At 35.7% G+C, this 16,718-nt stretch overlaps 1 protein-coding gene and 1 pseudogene across 1 annotated transcript; both read right to left on the bottom strand.

Moving 5' to 3' along the window:
• Nucleotides 1–2,565: 2,565 nt before the first annotated feature.
• On the bottom strand, nucleotides 2,566–3,501 carry LOC110542130 (olfactory receptor 4C15-like). The gene has a single exon (XM_021628775.2). It carries the CDS (start codon nucleotides 3,499–3,501, stop codon nucleotides 2,566–2,568), a length of 936 nt encoding a protein of 311 aa, XP_021484450.1.
• Nucleotides 3,502–15,538: 12,037 nt separating this feature from the next.
• LOC110542129 (olfactory receptor 4C15-like) lies at nucleotides 15,539–16,477 on the bottom strand (annotated as a pseudogene).
• Between the last annotated feature and the right edge of the window lie 241 nt (nucleotides 16,478–16,718).

Raw genomic sequence — 16,718 nt, 5'->3', positions numbered from 1 at the left:
ATTGTTGGGGCATCTCTATGGCCAGCCCCAAGGGACCTGACAAACTAGTTATCAGTCATTTGTGAAGCCACCAGACCACTTGCTGATCACCTGGAACTACCTGCGCTCATGCCCTGGGTCACCATATAAGAGAACTCCTGGAGCCTCCCCCCTTCCGCCTCGCCTCTCTGTGACCCCTTTTCCCTTCCCCTAATAAACTTCCCACGTGGAACCAATCTCCTCGTGGTGTGATTTTTGAACCCATCATGTAATCTGCACAGGCACATGTTTCCTAACACAAATAGTCAACCTTAAATACATATATATTTGAACCACTGTTTGTATATGTAATGTATAAGGTATATGTTTAAAAATCTTCACAATTACAAAAGAGGTCATGAATTTGAAAGGGAATGGGGGCATAGGGGGTCTTAGAGAAGTGAGAAGGACTCTTGAAAATGATGTGTAAAAGTACATGTGTAAAAATGCTTTTTAGAAGATGAAATCAGAAGTAGTGCCTGCTGTGAAACAGACAGATGGTAAGCAATGATATTTTGTAAGGATATTATTCTGGCATGTTTGAAAGCTTTTGTTATACATCCGGTCTGATGTGACCTGTACACTTGGTTCAGATCCAGTGTTTTAGACTCAAATTGCAATCCTTCATAAACTTTCCAGTTGAAGATCTGTATTTGTGTTTTTTTGGCTCTGGAATATAAAATAAAAACTTAAAATTTTTTTATTTTATTTATTATTATTAAATTCTATACATGCATACAATGTTCATTGATCATATCCACCCCCATTTCCTCTTGAACTCTCTCCAGATTTCCTCACACCTTCCTCAAAAGTTTATGTTCTCTTTTTATAACTCTGTATTTGTTTATCCCTCTTAGCCTAATTAGTGCTACCAATAAACACATAGCCATGTGGTCATTAACTGTGGCCTAAGAAAAACACCATTGTCACAATTCTAAAGAAAAGTAACTCTTTCTACCTGACATACCATCAGCAGTCAATACCCCTCAACTAAGTGTGAAGTTTCAGGAGTCCTTTCCTCTATTCCTCAATGGAGTCTTCCATTGATTTAATCTCATGTACGTCTCGTATAAGTGACCACAGCTACTGTGAGTTCATATGTGCAATAGGCATGTCATTTCCAGAAGAGAGCTTTTTACCACATCCCCATCTGTTGATTTCATATTTTCCTATTCAATGTTATCTTTATAAAAATCTGAATATATTTTTACTTGAGCGCACAAAATTATGAATATTAAAATTACCAAACAAATTAAAATGTTTTACTCTTCTTTTTGGAGCATTTATTTTAGGTGTTTTGTTTTTTTGTTTGGTTGTTGTTAGTTTTTTTTTTTAAGACAGGTTTCTCTTGGCTGTCCTGGACTCACTTAGTAGACCAGGCTAGCTTTGAACATAGAGCAATCTGCTGCCTCTGTCTCTCTGACTTCTGGGATTACAGGCATTGCCACATTTCTGGCTGTCTTAGTCTTTTGAAAATCACCATTGACCATAGTTTCTCTGAGATCTATTCCCTGTGTAAAAGGTGAGAAATATGTGCTCACTTTGTTAGCATCTTAGCCCCATCACATCCAGTAAAGTATTATTTAACACTTAGGTTATGCTTCAATAAGATAAATCTATGGACTAGATCACAGAATTCATTGGAATGGGATATTCACAGGAGAAACTCACACATAATCAGGATGGTCAAGTCTTATGTTAAGAAATTCAAGAAGTAACTTAAATTGTATACACATGTAATGGAGCAACCTAAATACTGAATTCACATGAGACCGAACACCTATATTTCAGATTCTGTTTATTCCTCCTTTGTACTTCTAGGTTCTCATGATCACAGTTACTTACAGAAAGATAGTTTAGTATATTTTATTTCTAATTTAAACCATATGTTTACCAACAAATATTTTTCTGAAACATAGATTGAATGGCAAGCAATTTTTATAGCTAAATCTTTTCTGTTTTGTCTCTTTTTTTTAGATTTATGAGAGTACTAAAGTTGAACTGGCTTTATTTTTCATTGACAGTACTAAGTGGTGAAAGTATAATCAGTTTTTACCTTCATGTTATTGCATTCTCTGTGGAATTGTGCTATCTCTTTCAAAAGAATGAACAACTCATAAATTATTTAACATAGTAAATATGTTGACTTCTTTGTTACTTATAAATGTACTTGCTCCTTCTCATGTATATGTGTGCGTGCATGTGTATGCATGCACATTACATGCATGCACAGTGGTGCAGGAGCGTGTATATATCACTGAAAATTTGTGTAAAGCTCAAAGAAGAAAATCAAACATCTACATATAACCCCTACTACTACATTATTTCCTTGACATCAAGTCTCTATCTGAACCTTTAAATTCTTTTGATAAAATATCTTTCCAGTGATCCTCTGGAACCTGTCTCCACTTCACCAGCCCTGAGTTTAAGCTGGGTTAACATGCCTGGCTTCTGCATAGTCCTGGGAATCTGACCTCAGTTCCTCATGCTTACACAGGAAGTACTCTTACCCACTGAGCCATCTACCAAGTGAAGAAATACAATATCTTAAGATATACCATAAACCATTATTAATCTCTTCCACAATTTCCTGATGGCATTTTTCATTTCCTTGTTCCTGAAAGTGTAAATCATAGGATTTAGCAATGGTGTGAGGATGGTAGCAAACAGAAACACATTTTTTTCAGAGAAGAAGGCAGATGTAGGCCTTGCATATATTATTATGCAAGGGACAAAGAACAAAACCACCACAATAATATGGGATCCACAAGTTGAGAGAGCTTTACGCCTTCCATCAGAACTATGGGCTCTCAGAGAGAACAAGATGACACCATAGGAAACAAGCAACATGGAGAAGATAATAATGCAAAAAGATCCACTGTTTGCAACCACCAAAATGACAAAAATATGTGTATCAGTGCAGGCAATCTTCATTAATGGGAACAAGTCACACAAGAAGTGATCAATTACATTGGGACCACAAAAGGGCAGATGTAAAATGAAGATAATTTGTATGATAGAATGCAAGAAGCCCCCTGTCCAGGCCACCCCCACAAGAACTCCACAGAGTTTTCTGTTCATGATGGAAGAGTAGCGCAAGGGCTTGCAAATGGCTACATAGCGATCATAGGCCATGGATGTCAAGATAATCACCTCTACACCAGTAAAAAAGTGCACTGCAAAGACTTGTGTCATGCAGCCTTCAAAGGAAATGGTTCTTCTCTTATAAAGTAGATCCACAGTTATCTTTGGTGTGATGACAGAGGAAGTGCATGCATCCAGCAAGGACAGGAAAGCCAAGAAGAAGAACATGGGGGAGCCCAGCAATACAGGGTTGCAAACAACAGTCACCACAATCATTATGTTGCCCCCAACTGTTGCAATGTAGACAAGCAAAAATACAACAAATACTATTTTCTGAACCTTTGGATTCTGTGAAAGTCCCAGGAGTAAGAACTCAGTGACAATGCTCTGGTTTTTCATGATTCTCAAAAAGACAGTGAAAGGAAAATTTGTTCATCTAAATCTGTAATTGTAAAAAAAAAAAAAAGATTCATACATGATTATATTATTATCGCAAAGCAGTTGGTACATACTTATATGAAATATTCTTGATTTATTTTATCACCATTAAAAATATTAGAACTATTTTTAAGAGTAGAGTTGGTTATTACATAAACTTGAGGTAGAAACAAATTATTGAATACTTAAATATCCACACTTTATCTTAGGGCAGGATTACATCTATTTGGGTTATAAAATAGAAATAATTAATCTTTGAACTGTCAAACTCTAATGAAATCTTAAAGTAAAATATTAAAAGACATTTTAATTTCATATTCTAATTATAAGCCAAAGACAAAAATTTATTACTCATTCAATCCTCCTTCATGGGATGAGGCTCAGACATATAGTATACAGTGACTGATCATAGAACTGCCTTGACTACCAAGTAAAAAAGAGATAAAATGTATTTTAGGTTATACTTGAAAATCCTGGGTGTGCTTAAAATTGTGTTTCAAAGTATGAAATTGCCTAGAACTTCAAAAGAATGATGTATTCATAAAAAAGAAAGTTCTCTAAGGATTACCTAACAGTACATATGATATGTCTGTTGGAAGAGTTGGAATTTCATATTTAGTTCATCATTTTAAAATGTCACCAGAAAAATTATGCTGTCATCATGATGACTAATTCAAAGAGTACATAAAAGGCCACTACTCATAACTCAGGCTCTTAGTCAATAGGGTCAGAAGTTAATGTTGCTATTTTATTGGTACAAAAGTTCAACAACAGATCATAAGTTTAAAGAAACAAAGGATGAGTAACTTTGGATTTTAAGAGACACTGGACCTCTTCTGAGGATCAACAGGGTCAAGTGAAACATTTTTTTTCTTAAGAAAGTAAGAGTAAGGATAGCTGTGCAACAGGCTTCCTCTCTATAAAGGTCCCACATTATATTACTTTGTCCACATGTGAGTGATGCATCTTGCAAAACATAAGAGAGTGAACTCACCACCCACATAAGGACAACTGTAGAAAACTGCATAACTGAAGAAAAGGAATAATTCACTGATGATAATTTATTCTTAAGACTTATTTATTTGACATTTATACTGTTAAGTGTAATTCTATAAAACATATGGTTTGAAATTTTGTGAATGTACAACAAACATATTGGTAAACAACTTATCTGATGATAAGCAAGAGTGAGGAGGATCAAATTTGAAATCATTAAAATGATACTCATGTTAGCATTTCATTACAATGGTAGGTGAAATTAAGTCATTTGAAAACACAACTGCCTTACAAACAGAAGGAGATTTCTTGAATTATAGGCAAATATCGTAGCTCTTGGATTCATTGTCTCAGGCAACTACAATACTAAAGCATCTTCTATATACAAAAAGCATCTTCTATAGACAAAACCAAAATGTATCAGTAAAATATAATTTCGCATGTGAATATATGCACGCATATGTACAAAAGAGTATTTATGTTGATTGTTAAAATCTGTGAGTAAAACGCTTAACAGCATGCCCGAAAAGTAAGCAAGGAAATTTTATCGATTGCCAAATACAATGAACAAGATCACAAATCACATCACCCATGCATGAAATATCATAATGAAACTCAATATTTTAAAAAAATAACTATAGTTTGATAGGAATCTGATGGTGTGTCAGGGGGTAGTACTGGGAGGAATGGAAAGAGAGGAAACTGTTGTTGAGATGTATTATAGAAGAAAAGAATACATTTTTATAAAAGATACAGTAGTTTAATTTGCAATGATTTTTAATGTTCTTAATACATGAGAAAAGAATAAAATAAATAACATTCCCATGTAATAATAATAATAATCGATAATAATAATAGCAATCAATGATGCAGTGTACTCATATCTACTCACAGGGACTCATGTATCAGACAGCTGGATTGTACAAAGAAAACAAAACTGAGGAGGATGTTTCAAAGAAAATTGGCCTACTATTAATTTTAAAAATTAAACAAATTTTATCTTCATTTCCCTCTTCTATTTAACATGGCCAATAGTGCTAAACAAAATGTCACTATTTTTTTGCCAGTAAAGCAATTGCCAAATTTGCAGCGATACATCGACAGTGAAGAGAGTACAATGACGTTACAGTTTAGGATCACAGGGTTATGCTTGTAGAGTACAGGCTAATTGATATAACACAAACTGTAATCTAAATTGAGCCACAATTCTTTGTATAGCAGGTGAAGGCAATTAAAGAAGTCTGCAACTAGTCACAATGCAGAAAACAACTGACTGACTACAGGGTGCCCAATTCAACCTGATACATCTATAATATAACTCATAAACCTAAGGCTCAGGGAGCATTGCAGAAAGTGGGGAAGCATAATTGCAAGAGCCAGGGGTCCAGGACATCTACTAGGAGGTAGTATCATCTAAATAGTTGAAAGCTAAGCCATATTAAATAAAATTTGTAATGTAGCTAAATTAACAGCTACAATTAATTAATAATCTTTATTAATGCATACATGGTAAAGCAGTGTGGCAATATTAACAGACTGTATGTTTAATATCCTGCAATTCTCTATAATAATTAATCTAAAATTAGACTAAATAAATTGTGAAATAAAAATTTGAAAAAATCGCTTTCTGCTATTGAGTGGGTGTGAGTCTAATTGGAGGGTTGAAAACATAAGATCAATAGGAACACACACACACATGTGAACATATAATACATGCCTGAAATTCTCAAAGAATAATTGATATATGTTTAATTAAAATAAGCAATACAGCTTTATGCATAATAAGAATGAGAGCAAAGTATCATACATGAAGCATTTTGATCTATTGAAGAAAAAGATGATAGTTGATTGTTTTAGTGAGGGATTGATTGATGGACAAAGTCTGATAGAACCCAGCCTGGAGTCAAACTCATGATGTAACCTAAAATGACTTTGAATTCTCCATCCTCCTGTCCTCACCACAAGCATTAAATTCCAAATTACCCCTACTACACCTTTTCAAATCCATATTTTTTTATAAACATATTGTGTAAATGATAAGGACATAAGAATATCAATGTCAGTGTTATTTTAAACAGTGTCTGCATGCCTAACTTAGGTGAAAAATTGAATCAGTAAAAATTTTCTTTTTAAAAGAAAAATCTTAAAATGACATATTAATATGTCTCTCATAAAATTATTTCAGTTTATTTACTTTTCATTCAATATATCTCTTTAAAATGACATTTAAAACCTTCAAAAACTTAATGAAATTCTCTATTCAATACATTTAAATACATTTAGAAAAATATATTTTCATTATTTTTAAAATTATTCAGTCAATACAACAAATATATAATTATAGAAATATAAGCATGTAAGTCCAGTCATAAATATTTAAATTAATTTAAATAAATTTCAGAATTAAATTTTAATTATGAAAATAAAATCATATTTAGAAATTTTACCTTAGAATATGTCAAAATATTAAAAAGTACTTGAAGATTTTCCTCAGAGATTAAGATTTTCCCTCTTTCAGAGGACCTGGGTGTGGTTCCTAGAACCCATACAGTTTCTCACCGTGGTCTTTAACTCTAGTTCCAGGAGTCTTCTTACAACCTCCTTGACTACCAGACACACACATGACACACATGTGTGTCCCACTCACTCATACATATAAATAAAAATAAACTAATCCTTAAAAGTACTAGAAACCTAGAAGTACCTAAAAGATTAACAATGACAATGATTATGTCTTCTATTGCAAATTATTTTACATAAAATTGTATATAAAACTCTAATAAGATGGGGACACCAAAGGAAACACTTTAATACTATATTTAGTAAAAAGAAGAAAATTGAATGCTCATTTAAAGCTATTTAAATACTCTCTATAGTCTAGAAAGGAACATATAAAATGATAGGCTTTTGTTATATTATATGTCTTATTATTAATGTCAAAATACTCAAAATTAGACATCCAGATTAAAATCCACAAAATCCAATTTTCTTTAAACTTCATTAGAAGCTAGTGAGTTTTTCATATCATTGAAAAAATTATCCAGAGTAAATGGAAATAACACAGCATCTTACATCAACACTTTCAAACTCTGACAATCTTTTCATAAAAGGCTATACTATGAACCCAAATCCTTTCCCAACTTCATGCAATCTTTGATTTCAGATCTGTCCTATCCTATAATTGTTAACTCATTCTCTTTGTATTTTTTCTAAAGCAGTGATGGCCTTTTCTCTAACAGCCATTCAATTGGATATTCTAAAGCTGTTTCTGTTCTTATTCAGGGTCCCTCATAGCAGGAACTGTGGTCTCTGGGCCCCTCCCCTGAGCAGTGGTCATGGGAAGTATGCTTTAGTGTTCCCTACAGACCACATTCAATATTCTGGAACATTTTGAGGGAGAACCTTGATTCTTAGGTAAAATTAAGTCGACATGGATAAATCAGAAGATTTGACTCTGTGACTTCAGTCACGATTTTCTCTGTTCTCTTTCCTAACTTAGGTTAGTGTGTATTTTTGGAAATAGAACACTTTATATTCATTGTCAGTAACTCTTTAAGGCACATCAGCACTTCATTTTATCATTATTCTATTTCAATGTTTTTCACACAAACACATTGAATACTACATTTCAATTCAAACTTCATATTAGTGTATAAACAAGATTGAGCACATATGTATAAAAACTTATTGGAGAGAAAATAGAAAAATAAACTCATGTTACATTTCTAAGATATTTTGTTTCAATTTGATGAAACATTGAAAAAGTGTTCAATTTAATTAAGTGGATGAAACATATCTGGAAAATAATTTGAGAGAAAGGACTGTCTGGAAAGGAAGTGAAGAAAGAGGAAGGAAAAGAAAAGGAAGGGAAGGGAAGGGAAGGGAAGGGAAGGGAAGGGAAGGGAAGGGAAGGGAAGGGAAGGGAAGGGAAGGGAAGGGAAGGGAAGGGAAGGGAAGGGAAGGGAAGGGAAGGGAAGGGAAGGGTTTTTACTCTATGATTTCTTGTTGAGCACTTGTACCATTATTGTATGTGAAGTGATGCTTTCTAGCCTTCTCATGTATCATTTATCTATTTTTGGATCCACTGACTCTAATCATATAATTTTACTAAAGTAAGGAATCTGAGCACTAGAGTTTACATAACTCTCTTAAGAAAACATTTATGAAGCAAAAAGTATATAGTTGCCTAATCACAACACCCAAATGTTGACACTATCAAAATTTAAAATAATCTATGAAGGTGAAAACTATACCTTATGTTTTTTGTTTTTTTTTTTTTTTACCATGTATGAGTTGTGTGGAAAATCTGATGATAGTCATCATCTAATCCTTATGGCAGAGTGTCCATTCAGTGATGATCAAAATATTCTGCTTGCATCCAGTTTCTGCTTCTAAGAGAAAGGAGAGCTAGTCTGACAATGAGTTTGGAGAATAATGTCTTTGTCTCACACATTCTATATTCATAACTCTCTCTGGATAATAGAAAATTAATAAATCAAAATTCCTTCTTAACTGGTACTAGAATTTAAAGAGGTTTTCCTGAGACATCATGAATCTATGAGATTGATTATTAGTCCCCCAAGGGTTTGGAAATTTTCTGTCCCCTTGAGATGCAAAGACACATTTTTGTATACTTTTTCACTCCCCCAGTGTTTAATAATACTTATATGCACATCCCAATTTAGATTGTATTTTTTAAAATGTTTTCCATTAATTCAATGTAATAATGTTCCCAGCATTGCTTGGGAGCAAAACTCTGTTTACTAGTATGTGGACTATACTGTTTATGTACTGAATTTAAGAAAATTTTCTTGTTTCAAGAATTTTTTTTCAATAAATTCATAATGTAAACATTCATTATTTTGGAAGAGCTTGGAAAGGACTGTATATTAAAGAAGAAGATTTATGTGTAAATATGTAAAGAGGTATATAAAATAGGAATATAAAACTCCAGTTCCAAGGTAGTTAACACTTTTTTTACCTCAATGAGCACTACACATATAGCATATGTGCACACAAACAGGAAATATATTCATACACATAATGATAGAAATAAATATAATAAATTTTAGTGTATCCATGTTACTGACTGAATGTTCTCCTGTCCTGAAAGATTCTCTGTTCATTGACTCAGTTCATTATATTTAAATATTAATTCATTACTGTTCTCAGAACATGAGTGTGATAGCTAAACTTATTTGTCAATTTGACTACATTTGGAATTAAGTTAAACTCAAGAAGCTGGGTACACCTGTAAGGGATTTTCCTTAATCAAATAATTTGACAGTGGAAGACACATTTTAACTCTGGTCCACCCTAATGACTGATGCAATGGTAGACATAAAGGCCAATTCTGGAAAAATATATTACACAAATGGTCCTTAATATACCTCTGATGAGTCTTTCTACACCTTTGAAACCTCATAGCATTAACCACCATAGTTCACACATCTTCCAGCATTCTTGCATTCTGAAATCCCACCAGGATGAGCCATTAAATACCACCTCAGAAAAACTGGGAATTTTTTGGATTAATTTACCACTCTTCTACATCCACTCCAAAATCAATTTCAAATGCCAGAAAAAAAAACAAAAAAACAAAACAAACAAACAAAAAAACATGGTTATGCTTATCAAAGCAAGAGCCCTAAGGCTTGTACCAATTTTATGTAACCATTACCTCTTTTGTTTCTGCTTCTGCATTAGAATTCCAGACAACAGTAACCTAATTAAGAAAATGAGTCATGTGGCTCACAGTTACATGGTAAAGTTCATTATAGTTGTGGGTCATGACAAGTGCTGAAGGTAGCTGGCAATATAGAACCCACAATCCAGAAGCAGAGTAATGATACACCCTCTCATACCCAAGCTCAGGGAACAATAACAACCACTTTTCAAATGAATCTTTCATTTCAACAAATAAAGATAAACCTAGTAGAGATAAATCCTCACAGGCATGTGCAGAGGCTAACCTAATAAAACATGACCTTACGTCTGTATCTGTAGGCTTATCACCTGATGGTTCCATATCCCCTCAAGGTAAATGTTGACACTAACCATTACAGTATTTATTTGAGTTACCTTACTATATTGAATAGTAATAGAGAGAATAGACCCTCTTGCTTTATTCTTGACTTTAGTGGAATGACTAAAGTTTTTCTCCCCTTTAAGAAGACAATGCAGCCATTCCTGATGAGACCTAATAGACTAGGATCAGAATGAAGGAAAAGACCTCCCCTATCAGTGGACTCGGGGAGGGGTATGCATAGAAAAGGAGGAGGAAGGAGGGATTGAGAGGGGAGATGGGAGGGAGCTACAGGGGGGATGCAAAATGAATAAATATAATTAATAAAAAATTTAAAAAAAAAGAACTTTGTTTTCAAGAATCAACAGCTCTCTTGATTTCTTTATTTTTATTTTTATTTATTTTTATTTTTTTCTCTTGATTTCTTAAAGAAATTCCTCACTCTGTGGACTATGCTAGCCTGGTACTTGGATCAATTTCAGTCATCCAACATTCTGAGTAGTGGAATTAAAAACACAAGACAGTTTTTACGGGTATCCTCTTCTGTCCCTATGGCTTCTGCTTGAGTACCCCTCATATCCTCGAGGAGCCTACCCTAACTTAGATCTCCAGCTTGTCACAGAAATGCCCCACCCTCAGTTTCTCTTTTCTCTATATGCTTTCTATCCTCTTTTCCCCCCTGTCCCCTAGACTGATTTCCACCCTCATATTGCTCTCTGGCCCCTTTCCCATCTTGTTCCCTTTCTTCCACTCCTACCTCTGTGTGTTCTATTTCCCTTTCCGAGTGAGATTTATGCATCCTCCTTTGGATTGTTCTTGTTATTTGTTTTCTTTGTGTCTGTGCTTTGTAGTATGTTTCTCTTCTACTGTACTATATGGCTAAAATCCACTTATAAGTGAATACATACCATGTGTGTCTTTCTGTGTCTGCATTACCTCACTCAGGATGATTTTTCCTATTTCCATCCATTTGTCTGCAAATTTTGAGAGTGTCAACCTCAGACACTAAGAAAGACACTTGGTAAGCCTGCAAACTGGAATCTATCAGAGTTGTCCTCTGAGAGGCTATAACAAGCAGCACCACAAAACAGATGCTGAGACTCACAGCCAAACATTGGATGATGTGAAAGGAATCCTGTGGAAAAGCAGGAGGAAAAAGGACCTGGGGATGAGAAATGCTCCACAAGGAGATCAACAGAACCAACTAACAAACACCCAGAGTGGCTTGCTAAGGCTGAAGCATCAACCAAGGAACATGCATTTTGTAGACCCCCTTACAAAATGAAGGTGATGGGCACCTTAGGCTTCATGTGGGGCCTCTAGTAAGGATAGCTAGGAGAGAATCTGAAACTGGCTTTCTAGCAATCTTTTAATCACTTACACTTTTCTGAAGAATAGGGAAGAGGATGGGGAAGAAAGAAAGAAAGATGTGTAAGACTGGGAGGCAAGGTGGGATAGGGCCACAACCAAGATTTAAAGTGAGTAAAAAGTAATAAATTTCAAAAATAAAATAATAAAAAAGACACAAGTCCCCATCAGGAGGAGGTGATCAAAGAGCCAGCCACTGAGTTCATATCAGAAACAGTTCTGTTCCCATTACTAGAGAACCCACTTGAGGACTGAGCTATCATGGGCTACATCTGTGTAGGAGTTCTAGGTTATCTCCATTCATGGTCCTTGGTTGGAGTATCAGTCTCAAAAAAGACTCCTTAGCCCAGACTTTTGGTTCTGTTGCTCTTCTTGTGGAGCTCCTGTCCCCATCAGTTCCTTCTGTCTCCCCCTTCTTTCATAAGATTCCCTGCATCTGCCCAAATTTTGAGTATGAGTCTCAGCATCTGCTTTGATACCCTGCAGGGTAAAATCTTTGAGAGGCCCTCAGTGGTAGGCTGTGGTACATGTAAACAATGGAATACTATTCAGCTATTAAAAACAAGAAAATCATGAAATTTGGAGGCAAATAGTGGAAACTAGGAAAGATCACCCTGAGTGAGGTATCACACATGATATATACTCACTTATTAGGTAAGATGATCAATCCTCATTCTGAAAGGCAAATGGGATGGACATTGAAAGAGGGAGAAAACAGGGAACAGCACAGGAGCTTACCACTGAACCTTTGCACAGATGTAGCCCATGATAGCTCAGTCTCCAAGTGGGTTCTGTAGTAATAGGAACAGGGACTGTCTCTGACATGAACTCAGTGACTGGATCTTTGATCATCTTCCCCTGAAAGGGGAGCAGCCTTACCAGCCCACAGAGGAAGACAATGCTGCCAGTCCTGATGAGACCTGATAGTCTAGGTTAAAATGTAAGGGGAGGAGAACTTCCCTGTTTTGTGCCTGATTCTAGAGACCCCAAAAGACCAGTAGGAGTCAAGTCCATTTCAAATCACGGGAGGATCGTTTTTCAAGCTTAAGCTTGGGCTGCCAATCTTCCCGAAGTAGGAGGTTAGAAAGCGAGGCCCTGAGTCTCAGGAAGGCAGAGTTTTTAAATAGGAAAAATGACAAGCAGGGAATTCCAAGCCTTGGCATTATAGGGAAGGGAAAGTTTTGCATAGGAGTTTCAGTTTTCGAGATGACCTTTAGGCTAATTGTTCCAAACCACCTGGCCAAACCAACAGATATCGAAGATATCTGTAGGATAGCCTGCTGGGTGGAGTGGAGGACCCACTAACACATTCTGTGACATTTATGACAACCTGACAACCTGTGGGGTGGAAACCTGATTATAGTTATCTATTTACACATTTTGTGGTATCCATGACAACCTGCAGGGTTGGAGGGCAATGTGGCCTTTCTTGGAACCCAAAGGTGGGGGTCAAGTCACTCCAAGGTCAATCAACTTAAGAAAGGATCTAAGAAACCCAATGGAGCCACCCCTGCCATCCTCAGTTCTTTCACCCTATCAGTGGACTTGGGAAAGTGCAAGGGAGGAATGAAGGATGGAGGGTGGGATTGGGAGGAAATGGAGGAGGTAGCTACAGCTGAAATACAAAATGAATAAGCTGTAATTAATAAAAGAAATACATCTAAAACAAAAGAAATACAATCCCATCTGTAGTGGGCATGTTTGTGCACAACTTTAATCCTGTACTTCATAAACAGAGGCAAGCATGTCCCTGAGAGTTTGAATCCAGCTGGGTGTACATAGTCAGTCGTAGACTCTGTGGGAAATCCCATGGACACATATTAAGTTTGAAAAATAATATAAGGTTTCTAATAATATACGGTTTCTATTATGTTCATCTCTCTATATTTCTAGTTGGTGTAATCTCAATGTCACTAAAACTTTGAAATATTTTTAGTTTGTTTTGTTTCCCAATTTCAAGACACAAGTTTATATGAATGGAGTCTAGGTTCAGCCTGGTCAGGTTCTTTGTTTTTGGTTCAGTCTTTGTGAGCAACCATGGGCCCAAGTAAGTTTACTCTGCAGGGCTTCTTGTGGTGTCTTTGACACCTCTGATTCCATTTCCATCCTCCAACTCCTCCACAAAATTCCCAAGCCTCTGTCTTTTCTTTGGCTCTGGGTCTCTGCATCTGTTTCCATCAGCTGCTGGATGAAGCCTCTCAGAAGACATTTATACCAAGATCCTCCCTGCACGCATGGCTGAGTATCATTAGTAGAACCAGGGTCTGGCTCTTTCCTATGGGGTGTGTCTCAAATTTGGCCAGTCATTGGATTGGCATTCCCTCAGTCTTTGTTACAACCTTTACACTTTTTGTAGGTGAGACAAAATTTGGGTAGAAGATTTTATGGGTGGGTTGGTGTCCCCTCCCTCCACTGGAAGTCCCACCTTGCTATGTGAAGTAATTACCGCAGGCTCCATACCTCCTGCTGCTTCTAGGAGTCTCATCTAGGGTCACCTCCATAGACTACAGGGAGTCTTCCCTGTCCAAGAGATAACCCCACACACACTGACTTCTGTTCTCTTTCCCAGGCCTCCCTCTCTACCCCACCAACCCCTGATCTCTCTACACCTGAACCCCAACCAAGTTCCCCTTTCTATTCCTTTTCCCACTCACTTCCCTCCTTCCATCTACTCAGATATCTACCAGAACATATTCATTCCATCAACTAATTTTAACAGATATTCAAATAGCTAAATTTCTTTTAATATTGCCTTAGATTTATGACATATAGTTCAGTTATTTAAATTATTTTAAAATATTTATTGTTTAGAATATTTATGAATAAATAAAAGTATTCTACTTTAAAATTAATCAGACCCCTGATATATATAACTCATGAGTTATGAAAAAGGATAAAATGCTATATTATTTACCTCCCAATTCAGTCAATGACTTTTGTTTTTATTGATGGTTAAGTACATCAATACTAAAACTATAAAATTTAAAGGGAAGCCTCACAGCATCTTTCTGAATGTCAATTTCAACTCTATATATGATCATTGTAAATTTCTTTAATGTTTATATTCATTTCATAGTAAAAATGTTATCTCACAAATGAATTTCTCATATACATCTTAATAAATAATCTATAGAATAGTTTCATGTGCTTCTCTATAAGGAGTAATCATGAAGGGCTTTTATGAGTAAATATGGTTTTACTTTGTGGTTTACATTAAGTTTACTAAGTATAATTATTTGATTTGTTCTATTCGTCACATGTGTGTAAATGCGTGTGTAATGTATGTGAACATGAAGAAAATGCTGGTAGCCATGCACGTTCCTGCAGAGCATTAAGGAGTAATGAATATCCTTATCTATCTTCTCTACCTCATTTCCTTGAGAAAAATATCTCTGATTGACTGAATTTTGAAGTAGCTATGTTATTCATAGATTAGTTGTCCAGTTCATTCTTGGGGTCTGCCTGGTTCTGATTTACCCACAGTGCATTAATGATGACCTACCATACTTGGCTTTGGATATGAGTAGTAAGTATCCAAACAGTCTCATTCTTATACAGCAAGGACTTTTGTCCAATCAGCCATTTCCGCAGTACTATAAATACAACGTTTTAATATTTGTCATGAACTACTATCAGTTTCTTCCACAGTTTTCTGATGGCATTTATCATTTCCTTATTTCTGAAAGTGTAAACAATAGGATTGAGCAATGGTGTCAGGACATCTGTAAACACAAATACATTTTTTTCGAAAGAGAATGCAGATGTAGGTCATGCATATATTAATATACAAGGAACAAAGAAAAAAACTACAACAGTAATATGGGATCCACAAGTGGACAGAGCTTTATACCGCCCTTCAGAGCTGTGGGCTCTCAGAGAGAACAAGATGACACCATAAGAAACAAGCAAAAAGGAGAAAATAATTATGCAGATTGAGCCACTGTTAGCAAACACCAAAATGAAAAAAATGTGTGTGTCAGTGCAGGCAAGCTTCAGCAATGGGAACAAGTCACATATGAAATGATCAATGATATTGGGTCCACAAAAGGGCAGCTGCAAAGTGAAGGCAATTTGTATGATAGAATGCAAGAATCCTCCAGCCCAGGCCACGCACACCAGAATGCCACAGAGCCTCCTGTTCATGATGAAAGAGTAGTGCAAGGGCTTGCAAATGGCCACATAGCGATCATAGGCCATGGCTGCCAGGACAATCACCTCCACTGCAGTAAGAAAGTGCACAGCAAAAACCTGGGTCATACAGCATTCAAAAGAGATGGTCTTCTTCTCATAAACCAAGTCTATGATCATCTTTGGTGTGACAACAGAAGAGACACAGGCATCTAGGAAGGATAAGAATGCCAAGAAGAAGTACATGGGGGAGCTGAGCAGCACAGGACTATAGAATATGGTCACCACAACCATCATGTTGCCCACAAGAGTTGCAAGATAGACCAATAAAAATATAACAAATGATATTTTCTCAATTTGTGGGTTTTGTGAAAGCCCCAGAAGTATGAACTCATTGACGAAGCTCTGGTTTTGCATGTTCTCCAGAGGAAAGAATAGTGTATTTATGAGACTCTGTAATCATAAGAAAAACACACATCATGTAAATTTATAGTATTAGCATCGACATTGTGGCACATCTTTTTTCAAAAATTATCTTTATTGCTTTCTTTTACTCTTCAAAACAATATATAAAGGAAAATATAACCACATAACATGCAGAATTGATGTAGAAAATTTTAAATAATTTTCCAGAAAATAATTTTCTGGAAATAATATAAAA

The sequence above is a fragment of the Meriones unguiculatus genome, chromosome 18, assembly GCF_030254825.1.
Source record: "Meriones unguiculatus strain TT.TT164.6M chromosome 18, Bangor_MerUng_6.1, whole genome shotgun sequence".
Taxonomy (NCBI): domain Eukaryota; kingdom Metazoa; phylum Chordata; class Mammalia; order Rodentia; family Muridae; genus Meriones; species Meriones unguiculatus.
Note: the sequence above shows the minus strand (reverse complement) of the source record. Positions and strands in the feature narration are given on the sequence as shown.